Source organism: Anoplophora glabripennis, unplaced genomic scaffold, assembly GCF_000390285.2.
Source record: "Anoplophora glabripennis isolate ALB-LARVAE unplaced genomic scaffold, Agla_2.0 scaffold126, whole genome shotgun sequence".
Lineage (NCBI taxonomy): Eukaryota > Metazoa > Arthropoda > Insecta > Coleoptera > Cerambycidae > Anoplophora > Anoplophora glabripennis.
This window is the reverse complement of record NW_019416477.1, coordinates 1,062,526-1,088,145: the sequence shown is the minus strand read 5'-3', so window position 1 is coordinate 1,088,145 and position 25,620 is coordinate 1,062,526. Positions and strand designations below refer to the sequence as shown.

At 30.7% G+C, this 25,620-nt stretch overlaps 3 protein-coding genes across 7 annotated transcripts; 2 read left to right on the top strand and 1 right to left on the bottom strand.

Annotated features, from left to right (window-relative positions):
• Positions 1-1,623: 1,623 nt before the first annotated feature.
• Positions 1,624-10,297, bottom strand: LOC108906183 (zinc finger protein 234-like). 3 transcript variants are annotated; one of them, XM_018709385.1, is made up of 6 exons: positions 10,064-10,297; positions 3,341-3,537; positions 2,680-3,276; positions 2,462-2,555; positions 2,140-2,406; positions 1,624-2,016 (listed from the first exon to the last, which is right to left on the bottom strand). In XM_018709385.1, the coding sequence occupies exons 2-6, from the start codon at positions 3,473-3,475 to the stop codon at positions 1,760-1,762; spliced, it is 1,350 nt and encodes a 449-aa protein (XP_018564901.1). In that variant the 5' UTR covers positions 3,476-3,537; positions 10,064-10,297; the 3' UTR covers positions 1,624-1,759. The 3 variants fall into 3 exon arrangements, with proteins under 3 accessions (XP_018564901.1, XP_018564902.1, XP_018564903.1); XM_018709386.1 differs by lacking the exon at positions 10,064-10,297 and adding an exon at positions 3,626-3,797 and having other exon boundaries at positions 3,341-3,532; XM_018709387.1 differs by lacking the exons at positions 3,341-3,537; positions 10,064-10,297 and having other exon boundaries at positions 2,680-2,777; positions 3,076-3,170.
• On the top strand, positions 5,252-10,070 carry LOC108906181 (heat shock factor protein 1-like). 2 transcript variants are annotated; one of them, XM_018709384.1, is made up of 3 exons: positions 5,252-5,393; positions 5,445-5,499; positions 6,182-10,070. In XM_018709384.1, exon 3 carries the CDS (start codon positions 6,310-6,312, stop codon positions 6,967-6,969), a length of 660 nt encoding a protein of 219 aa, XP_018564900.1. In that variant the 5' UTR covers positions 5,252-5,393; positions 5,445-5,499; positions 6,182-6,309; the 3' UTR covers positions 6,970-10,070. The 2 variants fall into 2 exon arrangements, with proteins under 2 accessions (XP_018564900.1, XP_018564899.1); XM_018709383.1 differs by having other exon boundaries at positions 5,445-10,070.
• Positions 10,298-12,321: 2,024 nt separating the features above from the next.
• LOC108906180 (transcription initiation factor TFIID subunit 6) lies at positions 12,322-25,226 on the top strand. Of its 2 annotated transcripts, none has more exons than XM_018709382.2 (7): positions 12,322-12,817; positions 12,880-13,110; positions 13,174-13,371; positions 13,478-13,657; positions 18,150-18,450; positions 19,059-19,360; positions 24,647-25,226. In XM_018709382.2, the coding sequence occupies exons 1-7, from the start codon at positions 12,575-12,577 to the stop codon at positions 25,058-25,060; spliced, it is 1,869 nt and encodes a 622-aa protein (XP_018564898.1). In that variant the 5' UTR covers positions 12,322-12,574; the 3' UTR covers positions 25,061-25,226. The 2 variants fall into 2 exon arrangements, with proteins under 2 accessions (XP_018564898.1, XP_018564897.1); XM_018709381.1 differs by having other exon boundaries at positions 12,323-12,817; positions 19,047-19,360.
• Positions 25,227-25,620: the final 394 nt, after the last annotated feature.

The following is a 25,620-nucleotide window of genomic DNA, read 5'->3' as shown; positions in this document are numbered from 1 at the left end:
TTAGCGTGAATCTGTTTTGAAAATTCATATCTGACCTTAATTCACCTGCTTTTTTGAGGTTAGAAAAAGAACCATCAATTTTAACCGCGGATTCATGTTCGGCGGAGTCTTAACTACATAAATGAACATTTGAATAGAAAAAATTTTTTTGTATTTTTCCTAGCACATGAATTTTTGCTATTTTTTGCCTCTTTTTTGAGGTTAGGAAATTCCTGTGATGTGATAGCTCAATTCTGATTCCGGATTCGTGATCAGGAGGCAAAAATACTATGGATAATATATGTTGCATGAAAAGTACAGACAACTTTTTTTTTATGTGACAGATTGAACTATTTTGAATTTTCATTTGAAATTGATACCATTACCTACTAACGGTATAAATAAATTGGAATAAACTAAATATATTTTATTAAATTATTGAATATTGTTTATAAACAAAAAAATCATTTGTGAAATTTACCAACGATTCAACGAATTTTAATTTTCCTCGCCGTGTTATGATTTCTTCGGTCATACCCATGTGGCTACATGTTCTTTTAATATGGCGTCAAGATCTGCACTAAAATTTATGAGTCCGCAAAACACATCAGGGTTGTCTGAATTTTCTGTCTCGTCGTGTCTGCGAAGTAATAATTCAAAAGCTCCGTAAAATTTTATGCAATCTATGATTTTAGATAATACATAACGATTTTTCGTTACCTGTTCATTGTTTTTCCGTATATTATCCCAATATGCAGAATCTAACTGACTTCTTATGTTTATTTTACTTAAATCTTTCACATTATATATCCATGCTTTATCCCCACTGAAAAGTAAGCACGGAAAACAAAACAGTGTATTTTTTAAATCACACCCGCACACCCACTTTGCTTTTTGTAACATTATTGTAAAATTGTCTTTTATAACTTTTACTTCGGCTTGTTCCACTAACTTCAATATTTTTAATTGTGGTGTTAGCCCACCTAATTCTTTTATTTTTAGTTTATCCTCAAGGCAGAAAACCAAATAAAGTTTTTTTTTTAACGAAACACTTCATTTTAATAACTATAATATCCGTAGACGCCTAAACAAAAATATTCACACGTGCAGCTCGCAGAAATAAACCACCACATAGGTACCACGTACGAAATATTACTGCATTTACTGTAGCAATGGCTGTCATTGTTGCAGCCACAAAAGCCTATATAAAAGTGTACTGGGTTACGTGCCTGATTAGCCAATAAAAACAAAGGACACATCTAATTGTTCGCTGTGCACACATTTTGTATATAAGGTTGCATATATATTAAGGAGCGTAGCTCGCGTCGTAATAAATAATGATTTATTTTAGCACGAGTACATTTGGATTCTTTAAATATTTTATTGATATTTAATATGATTAAATACATAAAATTTTGTGTTCTGCAGCTCCGCAGCTCTTATGGTAAAACCGCCACTGTTTAATATTATATATTAATTTTTCTAATTAATCGTATTTCATAAAGATTCATTATTAATACTGAATTTCTATTTGTTATGTACATACCTAAAATAATAAGAAGTAGAAGATAAAATACAAATTACAATTTAATTATTTTTTTTTATGATATAATTTCTTATAATAATAATTTAAGAATGCGTTCATAGATTTTATTTCTAATTTTTCTTAAATCAGTTATGGGATAAGACATGCACATTTGGTACTAAACTCATACCGTTGTTCTTTGAACAAAGCTATCAGTTTAATGGATTAATCTGGCAACATATATTCTAAAAATTACTACATTTGGTGTATTTTAATATGAGTATTTAAGGAGCTTGTTTGTCTAAACGCTTTACAGCAATGTTCACATTTAAAAGGTCTCTCCCCTGTATGAACCCTTAAATGGATTTTCAAAGATGAATTGGTACTAAATGATTTGCTACATTCTCCACAAAAGTACGATTTCTCTCCTGTATGAGTTCTCAAATGACAGGCTAATGCACTTCTGGTAATAAAACTCTTTACACATATCTGACATGGATAAGGTCGCTCACCTGAAAATAATTTTCCAGATTCAAAAATCTGAATTTAAAAATTGTTTATTAAATGTTTATAACAGCTACTTTTTTTAATTACATTTTCCATGTCTGTTTCTGATAATGAAAAAATTTTCTCACCTGTGTGTTGTGATTTTATGTGAATTTTTAACTGAGTTGTTGTAATACATTTCTTCCCACAGAATGTACACTCATGTTTTGGTTCTCGTTTCTTCCCCGAATGTACTCTAAGATGTGCCTCAAGAGAATGTTTGGCTGTGAATGCTCTACCACAGATGTTACATATAAAATTTTTCTGTTTTGTATGTTTGTATTTAATATGAGAATTAAGTTGACCTTGCAAAGCAAATGCTTTTTCACACTCTGCACATTTATAAGGTTTCTCACCTAAAAATAAGTAAAACAGATAATTGGTTAACTTTTTATTCTGCAAGATACTTACCTGTATGCGTTCTCATGTGAATTTTCAATTGGTAGCTATCAACAAATGATTTTCTACAAACCTCACATGCAAATCTTGTATCAGTGACATGAACCTATGAAATAAGTAATTTTAAATTAAAAACTCGATTACTGAATTCAGAAAAATAAAAATGGTGATATGAAGTGGATATTTACAGTCCTTTTAATTAAATTTTTCTTATACTCACTGTATAGTACCTTTTTAATGTGATTTCTTAAAAGAAGTGTCCTTGTAAATGTTTTAACACAAAATTCACATTTGAAGGGCCTCTCCCCTGTGTGTATCCTCATGTGTTCTAAAACATTGAATTGTTTATAAAAACTTTTGCCACAAAGACTGCATGCGAAATTTCTTATATTATAATGTCTTTTCATATGGTCATTTAATGTTTGCAATTGTTTAAATTTTTTGCTGCATTTTTCACATTCAAAATTTCGGTTTTCTCCAGGCGTTTCTTTGTCTTTTGTATTTAAATATATATTACTTTTTTCATAAAAATTAATATCTTCATATTCTTTTTTGATTAACAGTTGTTCAGGAATAATTGTTTCTCTTTCAGATTTTGTAAAATTTTTAGAAGAAAGATTTATTACTGTATTTTCTTCTTGATTTTCCACTGTGTTGGTAAAATAAATAGTTCTATCAATTCCACCTTGTTTTTGGCCTTCAATTTCTTGAATAACTAAGTGTCCAATTTTAAATGAATGAATTATTTGTTGATAAAAATTGAACCAACTTTGTACTTTGCTTATACAGTCCATGCATATATAATGAGACCTATCTTCTTCCAACATCTAAAAAATTGAAATGGATGTAGGTATTTTATTAAGGAACCAAAACTACACGATTTATTTTTACTTTTATGGATGTGCAGGAAATTATGATGTTTTCAATTCCAGATTCACTTAGTATTATCATGGTACTTTTTTTAATCAAACATATTCTACAAACTTCACTTATATCTATGGATTCATATTGTTTTAAAACATCCATTGTATAAATTAAATAGATGTTAACCTCATATACTTGACAGTCTTGACAGATTAGCACCTAACCTAAGAAAAACATATATTAATTATTAATCGATTCGTCCTACTAGGCCTACAGTCCATTACACACAGACATAAAAGACATATAACCTACATGTTTTAATTCACGTAAATAATTCTTAATTTTGTCACATTTATATCGGTAAAATATCTATATTTATCATATAGTTTTTAATATTTTGCAAAAAAATATTGATGTTACGATATATTATTCTCTCAAAAATATCGGTAGTAATATGTTATTCTTGACATTCTTATGATTTTAAAGAGAGAGAGAGAACAATAATAGAAGAACCAATAAAGAACTTCATGTAAATAAATATGTTGCCAAATATCAAATTAGAGTGCGCTAGTGTTTCATATGCACCCTTCAAGCATATCATCACTATTTCGGTGCATACATGGAGCATATACTACTGGAGGTATATGCTCGAAGTATGCATGTACCGAAATAGTGTAGGGGAGGAAACTTTTTATTTAATAAATTCTTAAAAACAAATTGCAATATTTATTTCGATTTTAGGTTAGTATATAAATATAGATGGAATCACATATGTGTACCGTGGTGTGAAAATAGCATTCGTTTTATAAGCTATCCTGTATACCTAGACAATAGACATACTTATCTACATTTAGATTTTCACATTCAGTAGATAGTGAAAATAGTAAATGTGACCGTCAGCTGGCTCGATTTCGTTCTGTCTGCACATGACGCCTAGATAAATGATACTAACATGACGCTAGAGATGTTTTAAAATCTTATGAGCTTTGACCTTCATATGCGCAGAAACATAATTCCGACCGTCGCCTAAATTATTCTACGTCCTAAAAACATTACACCTATTATTCACAGTCTCTCTCGAGCTCTAGCGTAAACAAGCCTTTGATCCGATTACAAATATCATAATAAAATGCCCTATTCTTTATTATTTTAATATAAACAATAAAAATATATATAACGAACGTTCGCCAGTTGACTTTATTAATGCCCGAGCGCCTTAGTTCTTTTCTAGTTGTAATGAGGCACGTAGTCTAATTCTGAGTCAATGTTTTCACAACGTGCTTATTAGAAGAATTATGGGGATACGCCACGCCTTTCGCGCATTTCGCGGCTCATGAGATATTAAAAGATCTCTACCTCTGAGACTAGCTCAAATCTCAAATTTGTATAATATTATTGACACAGCGATAGTTATATAGGTATTATATATACATATATATATAAACAGACAATTTAAGTTGAAACCTTTTCCCTGAATCCTAGACCTGAAATTGTGCTTAAAAAGTATCGTGTAAACTTGGAAGAAACATATATGTTTCTGTATAATAAAATTAATGATGTGAGATATTTAGGCTGTTACAGCTTAGATTACTAGAAAAACGAGAAAGTTGCATTTTGATGTAAATATGTGATGATTTCGTCAGTCATGTGACGTAAGCACGGGCGAGTAGGTCATTAAAAATAAAAATAGTCCAACCTGTGCAACGGTTTACAACGGCGTATTCCGTATTATGAGACTTACATATATTAACTTTTCTAACCAGTGTATTTAGCAGAATAACAAGGATGAAATTTTTGAAAATTTTAATTTTTATTAAAAAAGAGTACGCCTATGAATTCGTTCCTTCTTCTAGTAAATATAAAGAGGAAGAGGAAGATTTAATTATTGTTGTGTTGTTATTTGTCATTTTTTTTATGGGTTCATTTGAGTGATGGTGACTGCAATTGAAAGCGGTATTTGCATATAATTTCAATTTCACTCTAAAATAAATACCTATATATAAAAAATATTGCAGTAGAAAGTTTGTAATTACAAAGAAGTAATATTTTTTGGTCGCCAGAAGTAGTGCGTATACTTCTAGTAAGTTTAAATAATATACGATAATTCGTATACTTAACGTAAAATTTACAGTTTCAGAAATTAAATGACAAAACTTATCATGGAAGACGAAGGACAACAAATTGCTGTAAGTGTACCACTTTTTTTAAGAAAGCTGTGGAAAATGGTTAATGACAAAGAAGCTGAAAATGTAATAGGTTGGAACTCCACCGGAGACGGATTTGTGATTTATGACCAATTACAATTTATCACAAAATTATTGCCAAAATATTTTAAACATAATAATATGGCCAGTTTCATACGTCAACTAAATTTTTATGATTTCCATAAAGTTTCCGGTATCGATAAAGATGAAATACAATTCACTCATAGTTGTTTTTTAAAGGATCTTCCCGAGACCCTCGTATTTATAAGGAGAAAATGTACTTCTCTTCGTTCCAAATTAACAAATAATGTTAAAGATGAAGAATTAACTGAAATTCTCAGTGTTGTCAAGGAACTAAAATCTAAACATGCTTTGGTCGATAATGAGTTGAAAATGTTGAAGCAGGAAAATGCTGCGCTGTGGAATGAAGTTAATAATTTACGTTTGAAGCATGCTAAACAAACCAAAATCATTAATAAAATAATTCATTTTCTCATTTCATACATGCATTCACATCAAAATCCATTGTCAAAAGGAAAAGTATCGGTTGGTAGGAGAAATGCCCAAAATTTGAAGACGGGTCCTACTATTTTAGAAATCGATTATCATAATGGTCCTAATTATGTACACAAAAAAGCTAAGCAAAACTCTTATAATTTTACAGAACCTGGTCAAAGTGGAGCTATTACATACCCTTCTGCAGAAGTTGAGAGTTGTTCAAACATACAGCCAACTGAACGTACCTTAGATGAAATTTTAGACAAAGTTGGTGCAACCATTAATGAAAACAAAATGACTAAGCATTTGGTCAAAGCTAGTTCAACGGACAATTCAAATATTAATATGGCAACTAATGAGAAACCTAGTAGTTCAAATGAATCCAATTTAGAAGCTAAAAATTCTCAAGATGTAAAAACTAAAGCATTCGAAAATTCCAATGCTAGCTTTGGAATATACACTCCTGCATATAGAAAGAAACAGGTACCACTTCAGAAGCCTGTGAAATATAAAATATTACATAATCCAAGAGAAAATCTTGGTTTGTATCTTAATAACACCCAAGTGGAACTAAGCTCATTGCAGGACATGCTAAATAATTTGAATTCAATGGAATTAACCAACTTTTGTAATTTAATAGAGGAAGCAGAAATGGAAAATTCCAAAGAAGCCAGACCAGATTTGGTTAATATTTGTCAAGAAATAGATGATGAACAACGCCTCAGTGATAATGATAATCTAGTAGATAGCGATGAATATGTAAAAAGTTCATTTGCAGAGGAGCTTGCTGATTTGCCAATGGAACCAACTACTACAAATGAAACTAATTTGGACAGTGGAGAATATAGTGCCACATTGCAAATCCCAAGTGACTTGCAAAGTGGACAGTATAGTGACGGAAATTTGAATGACATTGAATCAGATGTTCTACCTGATGAGTATTTTACAATCTGATTTAAGGAAAAAATTTGAATTTTGTTATGTTCTTTTCCTGCTTTCATTGAATATTCTCTAATTATAAGGAAAATATATATACGTATTCTTTTGCTTCTAGTATTAGCTCTGTTTAACACGCCTTAAATGGGTATTTTAAAAGCTTTGTAGTATATACAGAGTGCACATTTATTTGTTGACTATGTTGAAAAATAATGTTAATTTTTTTCACAAGAACGAAGGCAACAGTTTAGAAATTTAGTTATAAGGGCATTTTATTGGTGTACAATGTGCTGTGTGAGTTAAGGCAGTTTATGAAAACTTTTATTCCTTTCGTAACAGTTCAATGCCAAACACTTACGGTTATATTAATTAAATTTTATATTGAGAAATTTGAATAACAAAGTACCACAGTCACAATGAAAAACCTACAGGTAGGACTACAAGAATTTTGGGAACAAATGAATTCACCGAAGACGCTCGATGTTTTCAGGAGCTCTTGTAATCTTGTGTCCACCTGTAGATTTTTTGTTGTAATGGCGGTGCCTTGTGATTCAAAATCTAACTAATCTGACTAAAAATGCTTATTAATGTCATGAATGTGCATTGTATAGGCACTGAACTGTTATGAAAGAACGATTGTTATCGTAAAACGCCTTGACACACATAGCATGTTAAAATGCTCAATTGTAACTATTTCCAAGTCAATACCTTTGTTTACAAGATGAGCTCAAAATGTGTTTATCTTCATTACTTTTTGAGTACAAACAAGTCAACAAACAAATGAGGAAATCATTCCTGGATATTCATTCAGTACTTCCAATAATAAATTTTTTTCTGTACAAGAATTATACAGGTTGTCTCGTGGCCCATACTTCAAGCAGGGAAGCTATTATGGGTGAAAATAAACCGATTTATTACTAACAGTTACGAACAATTTTGCTTCTTTAAAAAGTTATCAGCCTTCAACCAATAATTGATTGACAATTATCAACCAATGAAATTTGATATAGAACTGTTTTGTGGAGTAGTTGAATATGAATACGAACACATTTTTTACTTGGAGGTTACTAAGAACACCGTAAAGTGTGTCATATTTTTTATTGCTATAGATTTTGATATGCATATTTTTTATGAAGTCACTTTATTTACTTAAAAAAAATGTATATTTGCCCTTGTATTTGTTATCGTTAAAATACAGCACTTCCGAGAAAAATTTATTTCAATTTTTTACAACGGCTACAGATAGCCAAGTATTTGGGAGTATTCTAATATAATCTAAATTGTATGTATTTATGTAGTTACTTAAACAATGTTAACGATATTCTGGTGATAAGTTGGTTTAAATTATAAAAAATATTGAATTTAGTTGAGATTTTAACAAGTGCAGTTTAATTAGACTAGAATGTCTCTAAATATGATTGTCCTTTTAATGACTACTGTAAAAAATTTAAATCCATTTGTTTCTGTAACGGTGCATCTTTGTGACATTCAATGAGTGTACCTCTTAAAAAATAGGGCAAAAAATGATGAACTGTATAAGATGTTTCAACAACCTTTAAGTTTTAAAGAAAAAATATTCATATTCGGATATACAAATCTCCCCTCCCCATAACACGTTTTATTGTAATATCTTTAAAAGTGACAAATTATCTTTAAAAATGAAGTATATATTGTTCTGAAGGCCGACTACTATTTTAAGAAACAAAATTGTACAAAGATAATTTGATCTAAACCAGTGTATTTGCTTCCAGATACCATATATCCATACTTAAAGTTGGTATAGAAAAGGCATTCATAAATTACAAAATTATAATTTTTCACTTTTTTATGTACCTAATTATTTATTCTTAAATATCGTCTGACTAGTAGTAACATATTTTAACTAATTTTAATAACAATACTATATTTGTACTAAAATTAGCAGCCTCAAATTTCAAAATAATTAAAATCCTGCTTTATAAATACAACATTAAAGTAAACAGTGTGAAGCAAATTAAGGCATTTTAAGATTAGATTATTTAACCGAATGCAACATTGTAATGTCTTGATATTCGATAAAATTCTTAAAATTAAAATTTTATTAGCTTTTAAAACATTCAGCCAAAGACAATATGTTAGATTACATTACATAATAGTGTTATATGGAATATAATTTGTTTATTCTAATCAATGTATTAGTTTAAATAGAACAATTTTTGTTAAACAGATTACACTTTTTATGTGCACAAGGAAAATGATTCTTATTTTATAACTTGGAGTTCACATTTTCAAAATAATTTCATCGAGAATCTTTTTTTCAGAAGTACGATTCCTGTAAATACATATTTATATAATGAGGACTTTAGTTGACAGAACTAATTGCTGCTATAAGCGTTTCAAACATTTGTATGTGTTTTTTAAAGGTTAATTTTAACTGATAATATTTATATGTAATGAAAAAATTTATAATTTTTTCAAAATTTAAGTTTGAAAATTATGTAACTATAAGAAAACAGAATTTTACTGTCATTATAAACACAAATTTCCCAATAAACCACCAATAAGACTGACAATCTACAATTAATTACAATTGTGTACGAAATACCAGTATCAATTTGGATTATCATAATCCTTGAAACCTAAATGTTTATAATATATATTATACTAAAAAAAACCGGTACTAAAAAGAAACAAAAATTGCAATTAAGTATCTCATTGTTTCACTATTGATAAAAAGATTGCGTAATATTAATAAATGTGACATATAAAGCTCACATTTTGTTAATAGAAATTTACGAAAATACACTAAAAACACTGTGTGCTTAGATTATTATCACTCTCCTTATTACTCTTATGGTATGGTGTTAGAGATATATAGTGATATGTTTAGATGACTAGGAGTTAATTTTCGTAAATCCCTATTGTAATATTATTCATGAAATATATTGAGAGATTTTTTAGCTTTATTTTTAATAGATATGATCGTAAAAATTATGAAATTAAAGTTTATTTCTTTTTATGGTTTCTCAGTTTAGGAATATAAATACATTTCGTCATTTGATATATTAATAAAATATACTACACAAGCTAAATTCAATTTCTCAATATAGGTATATGATATAATATAATTCACCTAGACTGCCATAAACTCAGTATACATTTTCTGTAAACTATAATTAAGCCAGTTCACTGATTGTTCTCTACATAACTGTACAACCAACATAATTTATTGATTGAATCTCAGTTAAATAAATACTTGCATTAATTTCACTGTTGATAAGATATCTATACTTTTTTTCATTTTAAACCAGATCTGCCTCAAGTTGATAATTGAATTTTTTTACATATTTTTTTTTCATAGAATGGAATTCATATTACTACACTAATTTATAATATAAATTCTGTTTCGTACAATCATATTACTAAAATATAAAAAATGATGACATCACTCTAGGCTACTTTTTGCACAAGTTCTAAGGGAGTCAAAAATAAACACTGATATGTACTATATATAGTAATGTTGCAACATTCAATTATAAAAGTACATATATTTATTTTATACTTACTTTTTAAAGGTTATTATCCTATTTAAACTACTGCTGTAGTTATATAAGTGTTATGTAAAAATAAAATACAATAAGTACCTAATCTATTCATTTCTACTTTCCTAACATAAATGTATATTAGCCGGAATAAGAAAATTGTTCAATGTCTTATTGAAGCATATAGGCATCTATCACTTGGTAAATTTTAAGTTGATATTTAAAAAAATGAATATCTGTTAGTGAGTACGGGCCTGTTCTCAGAAAAATATTTATTGATCATAAAATATAAAACTAATCGTTGCTCTAATGTCCAAAGTTAATAAATCAATAAAATGTAAACGCACTAGTCTACAACTACAAATATTTGATAATGGTTAAAATAATGATATACAATTTAACAATTATTTTTGTGGCATTTTTAAATATAAAAGTCGATATATCATTATCATTATGCTATATAAAATAAAAATAAAATTATTTTTTATGTTGACAATTTTGCAATTAAAATATTTTTATATAGTCGAATGAATTTTGTTGATATAGGTAGCACAATTTAACCTTATTATTAAGTACCTACCTAGGTACCTTACCTATTTGGGATTTAGATTCAAAATATTTTGAAAAAGCATGCATCTACCGTAAATTTTTAGCAAAGAATTTTTACTTTTTATATTGATAGTATCGACAAAATTTTCCAGCATTACTTGAAGTCTAGACCCTAGACGTATGGGATATGTTTTGTGTATGGAATATTGGATATAGGATATAGAGATGATTTTTATGTTATCTGAAATTAGAATTCAAATAAATTTATTTTACATTTCAGATATGCTGGGAACATTTTTTTAAAATGTAGGTACCACATTTATCTATTTTTAATTCGCCTGTATAACTATGTCTATATATGTCTAAACTTTTACATAAACTGACAATAGAATCCAATAAATACGACGAAACAGTAAGATGAAGAAGTTACATTTATATGAAAATTATGAAAAATTACAATCTGAAAAGTGAATTTTTAAAGTATAATCAAAAACGAAAGTAATGAAACATTTATAGACGACAAATAAGATAATGATAAACAAACATCTAAAATCGTTCATTTAATGAAGGTTTCCATTCATTTCGGAGCGTTGGATAGAAATTTGCCATTCAAAGATCGCGCGCAAGTATTGGTCAAAGGAGTGCAAATGGCTGCGTTCAGCAACAGTCAAAGTCGTGCAGCGGACAATTGTGGGTCAGCCCCAAGGATTTTATACAAATGTATAAAATCCTTGGGTCAGCCCAATCAGCTGATTGGGATTATTGGGCAGGACAGACAGTATTTCAGTACATGCTGTCTCACTTTAGCACGCACTAGTATTCATATTTGCGTGCGTGCTAGAGTGAGACAGCATGTACTTAGATACTGTCTGTCTCTCTCGCCTCTCGCACACTCAGCCACACTTTTCGCAATGGCAATAATAGCATGCTATCTCCAGTAGTATATACTCGAAGGGATGGATAAAATTCCAAATGTCAGCATATATTACTGGAGGAAGCATGCGATTGCGAAAAGTGTGGCTAAACGTGCGAGAGACAGACAGTATCTTAGTACCTGCTACCTCACTCTAGCACGCACTCTAGCATTCATAATCGCGTGCGTGCTAGAGTGAGACAACAAATACTGAGATACTCTCTGTCTCTCTTGCACACTCAGCTACACTTTTCGCAAGGGCAATAATGGCATGCTACCTCCAGTCTCTAGTAGTATAGTATATGCTCGAAGTGGGAAGTGGGAAGATCTTGGGAAGTGGGGATAACGGATACGGATATCCGTGACGTGACCACGCAATCATGCATGCATATGGATCCTGACTAGTTATCTATTGTCTCTGATCCTGACACTGATACTAAACTGACACGGAACTGATGCTAATGTTTTTCTAATAAACTAATAAACCTTAAAAGAACACGGCATTTCTGTTGAAGTTTGTTCGATGTTCACGGAAAATGTTCATGTTGGTAGCTGGTGGGATGTTTACAAAATATAATATTAAACTTGCACAGGTATAATGAATAATATGGAATATGTTTAATTAATAATTAATAGTAAAATGTCCAGAATAACTGAAAATGATTTGTATGGCACAAATTTTTCAATAGAATCTATGAAAGTAATTGCTGAGAGTATTGGCATAGCAAATTTAGCAGACGATGCTGCAAAAGAATTAGCAGAAGATATTTCATTCCGAGTAAAACATATTATTCAAGATGCAGCAAAATTTATGAACCATGCGAAACGAACCAAATTATTACAAAGTGATATAGATGCGGCGTTAAAAGTTAAGAATATTGAGGTAACTGTTCATTCATACTGTGTTTCTGTGTTGTTTAAATACTATGTCTTCCTTATTTATAGCCACAATATGGTTTTCAATCAGCAGAGCCACTTCCTTTTCGTTTTGCTACTGGAGGTGGTCGAGAATTACATTTCATCGAGGAAAAAGAAGTGGATTTAAATGATCTACTACAAAACTTGACCCCCAAAGCACCTTTAGAGTGCACACTACGATCTCATTGGTTGTTTATAGATGGGGTTCAACCAACCATCCCAGAAAATCCACCACCAGTTTCAAAAACTACACAAAAGGTAGGTACAAATATAATTCTTTTATTAACTAATTTCAATACATAGATTTCTTTTAATTTCTAGTTGGAATCTGTTGATCCTGTTAATAAAAAACCAGCAAAGGAAACTGCTGGTAAACCCACAACTGGAAAACAAAAGCTAAGGAATGTGGAAACTGTTCAAATTAAACAGTTAGCCACACATGAGTTATCTGTGGAACAACAATTATATTATAAAGAAATAACCGAGGCCTGCGTTGGATCTGATGAAGCTAGGAGAGCAGTAAGTGGTATATGATAGATAGAACACATATAACTTAATACTTTTCGAAATATATGATTAAAAAATTTACTTTAAACTTATTGCAACTATACAAAAATGTTTTTAGGAAGCTCTACAAAGTCTCTCTTCTGATCCGGGACTTCACGAAATGCTTCCTAGAATGTGTACATTTATAATCGAAGGGGTTAGAGTAAATGTAGTGCAAAATAACTTGGCCATTTTAATTTATCTCATGCGCATGGTAAAAGCTCTACTTGACAATCAATCTTTGTATTTGGAAAAATATGTAAGTATGTAGAAGGTATTTTGCAAAAATAATGTGATTTGTGAAAAGTTTAAGCTCTCATTAATGTTGCTACAAATGTAAGGCACATTCCGCAGATTATTTTGTATCATTGCTTTTAAAAAAAGTTTATGCTTTTCAAATTTTTAATTAAATATTATAACACCATTGCCTTGGATACACCTACAGACTATTAGAAAATTAGAGTTTTTCAAATAAAAATTTGTGTTCTTATCTGCTTTATTGGATCTTCATTTATTTTAATGCTCTACATTTCTCCATCAGTGATAATGGAACTCGGAGCATTTACTTCATCTTCCAGTTTTTGTAGTCGAACAAGAATCTCTCCTTTTGTTTTAAATTGTCCAAAATCTAATTATTCCTCTTGGAAGGTTTGCATGTTAAAAAGTTTTGATAATACAGTCTTTTATTACAGTATTATTACAGTCTTTTTAGTCTAGGACATCTCTAACAAGAATTTATAAACTATTGTTAGATTCACAATATATCAGCTCACTGTCAAATCTTATTTATAAGATTATATAATATTATCTGAACAGTTTTGGAGATATCTGGATTAAAACTAATTTTAGGGGCTACCTTTAAAGGACTATAGCCCATTTAGAAGCCATTCTACCTGCGTTTGTTCATATAAACTTTATCACTCTTTTTTAGTTGTTAAATTTGCCAGTACAATATTGCAGTCTAATTTTGGGACACTATTTAAAACAATTAAAATATAAGCTACCTCTTTCATTTTTCTTGTTTAAAATTCATTAACTTTGTAATTTTTCAAAATAAAAAATTCTATTCATAAATTTTTATATTTGCTGTGTTTAAGTAAAACTAAAGTAATGCATTTTTAATAGTATATTCGGTGCATTTATTTTCTTAATCTATCAGTTCAGTAGGTAATTGTGGTTAATACTACTTAAAAAGTTTGAGTATACTGTGAATTTTATTAAATGTAAATTAAGATTATTTTAATCTCGTGACTGTGTAAATTAGTAATTTTAAACTTTTGTGCTTTTGTGGGCTGCCATTTTCCCCTTGAAATTCGATATTTTTTAGAGGTATGATTTATGTATACAGGGTGTTTCAGGAAACATGGGCTTGGGGCAAATTCCTAACCTAAAAACAAAAATCTAGTTTTCCACTTGAGGGAATTAAATGAAATTTGGACAATTAACAATTTACAACCGAATACAAATTCCTAGGTATTTTTATGTTGAACATGAATTACAGGACTGGACTTACTGGCAAGCAATGAAAATTTTGGAAACTGCTGGATTGGAGATGTGGTCCAATTGCGTGTCATGTGAAAGAGCTTGTTTATAAAACTACTGTCACTTCAAGGTGAGCGTATATCAGACGCATTCGCTTTAATTCGCCGAAACATAGGAATATTTCGACGAGTTAGAAAAACCATAAAAAAAGTTTGGGGTTGCATTCGAGCTGAAGGTGGACACTCTCAACATTTCCTGTAAAATATTATATTATGTAATAAATAATTGTTTATTTTAATACTACATTTAAAATATTGAAAATTCGAGGGAAAACGAAAAAATAGTATGAGTCAATTTTTGGTCAAAATTGAGCTAGAAATTATCCCATGTAATTATAAATTAGATATCTCAACGTAGAACAATTTTTTCTTTGATTAAATCCAAGGGCTTACCACTAAGTCTGGTCCTGCAATTCATGTTAAATATAATAATACTTAGGAATGTGTATTCCGTTGTAAATAGAATTTCATTCAATTCCCTCGAGTGGAAATCTAGATTTTTGGAAAGAACATATTTTATTTTAAAACCTTGATACCCTGTAGCTAAGAAACAGCGAAATCGGACCCATGTTGATATGAAAAAATAATCTTGTTTTTAGGTTAGGAATCTGCCCCCGGGCATTGGTCCATGTTTTCTGAAACACCCTGTATAAATAGTCAACATGTCCGGTGGACTTTCCGAGTTATCTGCTGGATCCACAAGGAGCCAGGTCGGCCCAGCACAGTATGGGCAATATCGAAAATTTTAAAAATTCGATTTTTATTGTTTATAGGGGTTTTTCATATCAATAATCACGATTTTCATAACAGATTATCACCATTTTGCCAAAAAGACCTCTTTCGAGGTATAAAATTTGACTCGCTGCGATTTTAGACATATGAACATATTCGAAAAAAAAAGCGGTCCCTTATTGGGAAAAGGAAAATTTTTCGTTTCCAGCACCCTACCGATAATATCTGAAAAATGAATTCTTTTATAGTTGTACAAGAGATTTGGGTGATGCACCACAGGAATGAGAGTGAAAAAGAATAAAATTTTAAACCATTTCTAAAAATTTTAAAAAGATTCTGGTATATTCTGTAATAAAAAAGAGATATCAATCACATTTATGTTTTCTCGGTTTGATTTGTATTTTTAATAAAGATGTGGAAAATAAAAATGAAAAAATAGTATGGTTTCAAACGAAAAAGTGTAAATATACAGGGTGATTCAATCGTAATGTCATTCATTTTAAGGGAAGATATGGATAAATGAGTAGAATACAAATACGCGATTAAAAAAATTTTAAAATGCATATTGACCCTGAAAAAAATATTTTAAAATCATTTAGACCCCTTTTCGGACCTCTGCTGACCACTGACCTACATCGAGAGTGAATCTTGACCTACCGTACTGTTCGGTCACTAACCTAAATTTAATATTCTTAATGTTTTCACTGTTTTATAATTGAATATGAGTTTTTAGGATTACATATGTTCAGTAATTATTCAGTTTGTAGTATGTATACCTTATTGTGTGATTTATTACTTTTCCCAGTTGTATGGTACCTACTTATTTAAAATGACAAATACGGCTAAAAAACACTTACATTCGTCCATAAAATCTTAATAAACTTGAGAACTGTTGCACTTTGATTTTGAAAGCAATTGCGAAACTGGAAGAGACGATGACTAGGAAATCAGTTGTTCCCTATTATGAAGTGGAGCGCCGAATTAACGGGAATTAAGGGGTAATTTGCTTGTAATTTTTTAAAGGTTGAGAATTTTTTTTTTCGATTTTCTGTCTTTATTAGGTCTTCCAAGTACACGGTTAAAATTAATGACATTATAACTGAATCATTCTTTGTACTATTTATCCCCTTCTTCAGTTTACCCCCACCCCTAAAATTTGCCATCCCAAATCTCTTGTTCTACCAGAACAATTTATCTTGTGCATCTCGATAAACATTTTTCACCATGTCTTATGAGTGTGATGGAAAAAAGTTTCCAGGATAAGGAAACATGATTTTTACAGTGTAACAAAACTCTACGTTCAACTGCCTATTGATCAATCACGTCAAAACCTGACATTAGCAGTGGCTCGTGTAGGTAAACTAACAAACACTAGAAATGATGATTAATGAAACCGAAATTATCCATACAACATTCATTTGTTAATTGAAATATTGTATTTTGTCACATTAATTCTGGTATTAGTTGTATCATTTTGCTGCTGTGTAAATGACTCAAAAATGATTGTCTTTTGATTTGGTACAAGAGTATCTTTGCAATTTAAGATTGTACAAATTTTTTAATTTACGTGCAGCATTGTGAAAAATTTCAAATAAACAAGTTACAATGGAAATTACCTACAACCCTCACCCTTTCCAAATGGAATAAAATGAATTTTATTTCAGCACCATCTAATTTTACATAAGATTTACATAAATTTCATCAAAAATACATATGTACTATCAATACTGGAATCTTAATTTCAAGCGTAATACTAGACTTCAAAGATTAATACACTGTTTTGTGACAAACTATAAATAATTTCGTTTGATGAGAATTGTAAGATTTTTAGAATTAATTAGAACTAGCTTAATACCATTTAAGTAATGTAAAAGTGAAGTATTAACAAAATTTTAGCGATATTTTTTAAATAAATTATCTTCGAGTGTCAGACTGGTCATCAGTTAATATACTGAGTGCTGTAAACTGCTTGAGAATTTATTTTTGAATCTTTCCTTTGAGCACAAATGAAAATACACGAGAACAAATGACCATAAACTACAAGGACTCAGCGAATTATGTTTTACTGATGTAATGATTTTAAAATTAAGAAACGTGTAATATGTTTATTATATTAATTGAAAGTTCTTATTTTTCTCAAATTTTTTTGTGAAAATTCTAAATATTCTCAAAAATCTTCCTTAATGCTCTATTTTTTAATATTTGTAGAAGCAATATTAAAAAATATTAAAGTCACAATAGCACATGCATATAAATTTTGGTGCAAATTCAAAATTCTCAACATGTAATCTTGCGAAAAAGAAGGAAATTCCTGTTGTCACAAAAATCTGGAAGATTAAATAAATACATGGAGGTCGATTATCACTTAACATTCTCAGGTTACTCAGAAATAATGGATCATCTGCTGTATATGTAGAATGTAAATATGGATATATTAGGCCCATTGATACGGTTTTGTAGCTGTCTATATCTTTTTAGTTGCATGAATTAATACCTTCAGTGACAACATGCATAGTATCGAAGCAGTTCTGTAATAGACCAGATCAGGACAACCACTGGGCTCTGAGAGACTTTGCTTCCAGGTTAATGGCGCAAATATGTAAAAATTTCAACACCAGTACGAACAACATTCAGACCAGAGTGACAAGAATGTTCTGTAATGCTTTGCAACAGGGAGAGAAAGTTCCACTCTCCTCTCTATACGGTGCACTCCAAGGCCTATCTGAATTGGGCGCAGACGTTGTACGAATATTTATTTTACCGAAAATAAAACTTATTGGTAAGACACTTTTATTGAAGGGAATAGTTATTTGTGTAGTCTAGAAAGTAACGTTTTTCTGAACCGGTAGAAAGTCTGCAAGAAAACGCTTTTTGTGTATTAATCTTTTATATTACAAACTAACACTGAATAATATTTGTTTTAAGTGGATATAATGTGAATATACTGCATAATTGCACTGTTGCTTGATTGACGTGGCATCATGAACGCTGTGTGTAATCATTATGAAGGCTGTGTGTAATAAACCGTGACATTTTTTTCCAAAATTGGTAAGGCTAGTTACCATTTAAATACATTTTTTGACAGTATAAAATATCCAATAACCGTTAAAATTTACAAAATAAGTTCTTCAATACAAAATTTTGTAAAATTTTAGCAAATTGATTGTTTTTACCGACGGATTTATAACAAACCATAACAGAATTATGCTTACTTTGACTGCTACGATAGCCTTCAAATATTTTCTCTGCATTTGGATTGTTCGATTAATGCCTATAAAATAAAATGTAACTTTTCAGAGCATGAAAAAATGGTATGCCCAAAATAAAAAAATGTCACGAGAATCTTAAATTTTTTCATTGACTTCAATTTTATAGGTGCTCGAATAGAAACTCACCTAGAAGGCACCCTTATTTCAAATGTCGATAAAACTGCTTCGGGCCATATAAAGCAGTTACTGATAAAGGTTTTGGCTCCTGTATTGAAAAGTATTCGAGATCCGCCTGACAACATCGAAGAGTATAAACAAGAGTATGGCTATTTGGGTGTAGCGTTATACAATGCCGTGGTTAAAGCACGAACTCAGCCAAACCCTGTAACTACAGTACCGACAAATATAAGCAGTAGTCCTATCACCAGCAGTTCCTCGATTACAAGAACAGTTACAACTCCAACAGGGATAATTCAACAGGTTTGTTCATTTATAATAAGTATATTCAACATCATTTTCGTATTTAAAAATTAAGTACTGAGTGTATTAATACAGTATATGTCCGTTTTAAGGATTATTATTTAATGTTTCATTATTCGAAAAAAAAGCCAACGATTGGAATGGATATGGTTTAAAATAACAACCAAAGTAGGTATCACACACCGATGCGAGAACAGTGCCACAGCAAAGAAATGGGAATTTATAGATGTTTTTTGTGTTTTGGTTGGTTGTAGATACATGTTTTTATGTAGATTGGGTAGGTTAGAATTGATATCCTAATTATGTTTGGATATGGAGATAGGATCCATAGTAGGGTTTCTGGTCGAGACTTCTCGAAGCGAGAATTCCCGGGAAATCTGGCGTTACTCGAGACGAGAAAAAAGTGTCGAGAAATCGAGAAATTTAAAAATCACACGCGTCAAGTTCTTGACTGGAGTTCGTTTCGTTCATGCATTCAATTCGTTTCTCGACAAATAACTGAGCGGTTAAAGTGGTTTCTCTACCAGCTCATGATTTATTTATTTTAAGTTTTTAAGGCTTTAGTTTACTTTGATGATTCTTTTTTTTAATGTACAGGGTGATTCACTATATTTTGATCCCCCCTTTAACTTTTTTGTTTTAAGGGTTATAAAAAAATGTGAAATACAAAAGTTGCACGATTTTTTATGAAGTTTTCGAAAATGATAGTAGAAAAACAAATGAAGTTCAAACAAAATGGCCGCGGATGTTAACTTTGTTAATTTAAATCGAACACCTTGTATATTTTTACATATTTGGATAGAACGTTCCTTGTCGATCATAGTCATATAGGGTTTGTTGGGTCCATCTCTAATAATAGGCGAGATAATATTAAAAAACGAAATGATGTTTTTTTATTAAGAAAATAAGACATCTTATAATTGTTAGACCTCTTTCAGGCATTTCTGCCTTTTTTCCAATTACGTAAGGATTTAGATTTAGTTGTAATATATTTTGACATATCGGACATTGATATAGTCCAAAATGCGTATAGGTATTTTAAGTAAATCTCACTAATTAGACCGTGTGAGGCCAATTACTCATGGACAATCTTATATATGGTAGGTCGTGACAGTGACAGGTAGTAATGTCATGATAACATTGTTATTGTTTGACAGTTTGTATTAGTATTTAATTAAAATGGGTTACACAGAAGTAGAAAATTGAAATATTATTAGGAATTAAAATAAACTATGGAGAATATCTTAACTACTCTATCTTAATTCCTATAATATTTAAATTTTCTACTTCTGTGTAACCCATTTTAAATAAATAATAATACAAACTGTCAAACAATAACAATGTTGTCATAATATTACCTGTCACTGTCACGGCCTACCATATAACATTGTCCATGAGTAAATAAGCCCCTCACGGACTAATTAGTGCGATTTAGTTAAAATACTTATACCCATTTTGGACTATATCAATGTTCGATATGTCAAAATATATTGCAAATAAATCTAAATCCTTACGTAATTGGAAAAAAGGCAGAAATGCCCGAAAAACGTCCAACAATTACAAAATATTTTATTTTCTTAATAAAAAACGTTCTTTTCGTTTTTTAATATTATCTCGCTTATTGTTAGAGATGGACCCAACAAACCATATATGACTGTGCTCGACAGGGAACGTTCTATCCAAATGTGTAAAAATATACAGGGTGTTCCATTTAAATTAACAAAGTTAACATCCGCGGCCATTTTGTTTGAACTTCATTTGTTTTTCTACTATCATATTCGAAAATTTCATAAAAAATCGTGCAACTTTTGTATTTCACATTTTTTTATAACTCTTAAAACAAAAAAGTTAAAGGGGGGTCAAAATATAGTGAATCACCCTGTACCTAGTTATAAGTCTGTGTAGAAATTTTATTATAAGCAGATACCTAATGTTGAAGTGATAAATTAATAGGAAGAATGCTTCTGTATCTTTAAATTAAAGCTTGTTTTTTTTTAAGATTTCTTCGGTTAAATTTCTTATTTACTATTTATTTAATTAAAAGACTGCATGATTAATGATTATTAATACATATTATTGGAAGAAAACTACGATTCAAAAACGTTGAAATAAACATAAATATATTGAAAGTGTTAATAAAAAAACAAGTTAAAGGTTTTTAAGAAGAAACTCAAAGTTTAATTTAGTTTTGTTAGTAGAAGTAGAAACATACGTAATTAATAAAAATACTGAATAAATAATAAATGTTAATGATGATTGTTAAGTACAATAGCATGTTTATATTTCGCATTGCAATACCAAAATTATGACTTTTTTAAGTTTTAGAAATTTCTCGAGAATTCGAGAATTCCCGGGAATTCCTAGTCGAGAATTCTCGAGACCCGAGAAAAAAAATAGGCCGAGAAATCAGAAACCCTAATCCATAGTTATGAAGAAGTATTTTAATTATTCAATGCCAAGTATCCAAAACAACCAATACCTCTTCTTACAGTATGCAGATTAGTACGCAAATTTGAAGACGCTGGACATGTTAGAGATCTTGTCTATATCTGGAAGGCCAACAACAGTGACGGAAAATGATAGAAGGCAAAATGTTATGTTAGCTACCACTGAAACTCCACACACTGTCTTATCATTGAAAATGCCAACATATCAATACATAAAAACATGTACCTACAATCAACCAAAACACAAAACATCTACAAATTCCCATTTTTTGCTGTGGCACTGTTCTCACATCTGTTTGTGATACCTACTTTTGTTGTTATTTTAAACTATATCCATTCCAGTCATTGGCTTTTTTCGCACCTGTCAAAGTAAAGTAGGCCAAACCCTATATCGACGCATTGCTCTTCAAAAGGGCTATTCATTTATGTTTAAAAAATTAGATAGTCCTATTTAAAAAAAATGTCGATGACGTCATAGATTTATGAAACATAGCACAAAAAAAGTTTAAGCAACGTGACAAAACGACAATTCCTATTTACTAATTGACATGTTTTAGTGTTTTTGTGAAAATGCATCACAAAATAAAATATGAATTTTTTGTTATTTCTGGGATGCACTGTATACAAACCTTACGTTTTTGTATGGAAAATAAAAGAATTTTAAGTTTTTATAAGGATTTCACCAACACATTAAATTGTGTTTTTCTCAGAGATTTTTTAATTAATTTTCACCTTTCAGCCATAGGGTTTTAGAATTTTGATATATCTTTTTTCGACGTGCAGTTTGTTACTAATAATAAGTGCCACATTTGAAAAAAAATCATGTGTATATAAAAGTTATAAAATATAGATAAAAAAATATATTTTAAAAGGAACACTGCTATTGTGTTCCTTTCTTTCATTTTAATAACTAGTACCACTATTTTTATGAATGGATCATTTCTTAATTTTTTACTCATAATTTTCGATCGCCCTGTTTATAGGATAAGGTAAATAATGTTGTTCAATAAGACACCCTTCTAGAATATTTTTATGGCACAAAGTGGAATTAATTTTTTTTATTGTATAGTAAGTAAACTTCGTGATGTACTCATTGAATTAAATATGATGGTCCAATTATTGGTAAAAATGGCCATGGCCTGTTGAAATTTTTATTTCGAAGCAGTTTTTGAGAAACTTGATTAGGTATTTTTTTTATAAACAATCTGACTGGATAAACTTAAAACCCCGATTTCACAATTTCCATCAATTTTTTATAAGTTAGCAAGCTTATGTCGAAAATTGTGCAAATAGCTTACAAGTAGACAATAGTTGGCAAATTTTTTGTCCTTGAGTATTTCAAAAGTCTCACAGACCTATAAATAGTAACAGTAATATTGATTAAAACTATGCATTTAGATTTTTTATAAAAAAATCGATAAAAAAATCATCGTAGTTCGTTCGACAACTGTAGTGTTCCAGAAAAGAAGGAAAATCTTATAATCAAATACTCCTGGAATCAGAGTAAGATGTTTTAGACAAACTTATCTATATTAAAAAATAATTATAATTGCCTTAAAATATAATTTTCAAATTCGTTTTTCTTCAAAAAAAAAAAAAAAAAAAACATGAAAAACGGGGTTGCCATGACATCTTATTCATCCTCAACGGTTTTCATTTGTTTTTCGAATTACATACATTTTCAAAAATTTGTAACAATTACAATGGAATAACTACAACCATGTCATATTTGTAGTTAATATTTAGAAAATTATCGAAGTTATTACAGTAGAACTTTGCTAATCCGACCTCGGATGGTGCGACTCCTTACTTAATCCGACCATCCCATTTATCAGTGTTTGTTTATCTACTTTACCTACACAGGCCGCCGCTAGAGTCAGATACTGACATGATTGACCAGTAAGCTATTGACTGTTGATAGCTGCGGTACATATTTGGGTTCCGATCATATTCCCTGTCCCGTAGGGGTTGGATTATCGAGGTTCTACTGTATAAAAAAATGATACTGAAGATTCTAAAGTATGATGATTTCTTGGGTTGTTATGCCATGGCCTATGTACCTGCTTCGCCGTCAGTTACAGACTTACATTGCACTTTCATAGTCTTAGTTAGAAATATTTAACGTGCTGTTGTTTTCGTACTAAATTCTGGGGGGGGGGGGGCACTCACTATTAGAATAACTAGGGGTCTTCCCTTATGTTCCAACATTCCAAATTATGGGATACGACCAGCTATAGAGGCCACTGCGGAATGTCTCAGAGGTCCATCATTGTCTGAGGTGTGGTTTCATCCGTAGCGGCTTTACACCCAACAATAAGAACCGAAATGAACATCAGGGTGAACCTAGGGGTTTGACAGCGGGTCCATTCCCACTAGACTGAGAACAAGAAGGGCAGGTCAAACATTCCTAAATGTGGAAGAGGAATGTAATTCTGTAATTGGCGGTGATCTTAGAAGGAACAATAAGAACCGAATTGACCTTCAGGGCAGGGTGTTCTGATTGCGGATCTGCACCCATAGAGCTTTGCCCGAGAACAAGGACAGTTAAAAAATTCTTATATAAGGTTATGGAAGTAGAATGTAAGTTTGTAAGTGGCAGCGACTAGGTACATAGGCCAGGGCATAATTCAAAAAACCATCTTACTTTAAATGTCAGCATGAGTCGTGAAAGCCTTAAAACCTCTACTGAAAATTCTATTTTAATGCCTTGTTTCTTTTCTGGGATATCCTGTATATATAAAAAATTGTATTCGATTTCTGAATACTAAAAATATTTTAAGGGGGTGTCGTGGTTCTTAAGAGGCTACACTGTGTTTATTATTATTATTGTTTTGTCTAGAATTCAAATACAGGCAGGACTATAGTGATGAACCCCCCTACTAGAGTACCAACGCAACAGAGTAATCAGAAGTTTGTTTTCGTAACTCAACGCCCTCAAACGCCAATCGGCACTTCACATCAGAATCAATCAAACACTTCCACGCAACAAAATACAGTTGTTAAATTGGTCTCAAACACTACCAGTCAGACACAGCAAAAGTTAGCGGCTCAGCAGAAATTAGTTGTCGTGTCGAACCCGATGTCGCAAACAAATTTTTCATCGCAAAGTTCGGGTTTGATGAGTCCAAGCAGTCAACCCCCTGCCATGCTGATTTCTAAGCCAAACTTTACCATTCAACAACAGCAGCAGCAGCAGCAGCAACAGCAACACATGCAACCCCCGTCAGTGGACGATCTCTCACATTTAGCATAGATAAGTTTTTGGAATAAACTAAGGTAAAAAACTTATGTTTAGTTGCCCTTGTCCAAAGTTGTACTTTAAATTGTATTTTATATATCTTAAATTCTTTTTAATCGAGTTTTTTACACCAAACAGGCATCGAGGTTGTTAAAAATTACGAAAAAAATTTTTAGAGTAACTATGATATTTATTTTCTACCCTGTGAGTAACCTAATCACACCTAAATCCTAAAATCCACAGACACCTTTCAAAAATCAATGTTCAATTATCCCTGTGTTATTCTCAGAAGCTTTTGTAACTGGTAAAACAGTTGCTACTGAAATATAACCTCAAATTAGTTTAAAATTGTGTACTAGTTGGTAGATGGCTTTATCTGTGAATTAGTTGTGAAATTTAAAAGTTTAGAAACAATATTTGGTGAAAAATGGACAGTTAATTGTGTAGTCATTGTTTGGAGTGAACTGAAACATTATCTGTGAGGAAGAATTACATAAAGCTATAGAAGAGATTCTTGAGAAAAATTATCTTTGATGTAAGTTTCAGCGGTAAGTTATAGATAATAATAGTAGAAA

Bases quoted from the DNA above. Each gene is read 5' to 3' on its own strand.
- LOC108906180 (XM_018709381.1), top strand. From the start codon at position 12,575: ATGTCCAGAATAACTGAAAATGATTTGTATGGCACAAATTTTTCAATA. The intron at 18,451-19,046 runs GTAAGACACTTT...TCAATTTTATAG, and splicing joins ACCGAAAATAAAACTTATTG to GTGCTCGAATAGAAACTCAC. The intron at 19,361-24,646 runs GTTTGTTCATTT...TGTTTTGTCTAG, and splicing joins CAACAGGGATAATTCAACAG to AATTCAAATACAGGCAGGAC.
- LOC108906181 (XM_018709383.1), top strand. From the start codon at position 5,458: ATGACAAAACTTATCATGGAAGACGAAGGACAACAAATTGCTGTAAGT.
- LOC108906183 (XM_018709385.1), bottom strand. From the start codon at position 3,475: ATGGATGTTTTAAAACAATATGAATCCATAGATATAAGTGAAGTTTGT. The intron at 2,407-2,461 runs GTAAGTATCTTG...ACTTATTTTTAG, and splicing joins TCACATGAGAACGCATACAG to GTGAGAAACCTTATAAATGT. The intron at 2,017-2,139 runs GTGAGAAAATTT...AATTATTTTCAG, and splicing joins CATAAAATCACAACACACAG to GTGAGCGACCTTATCCATGT.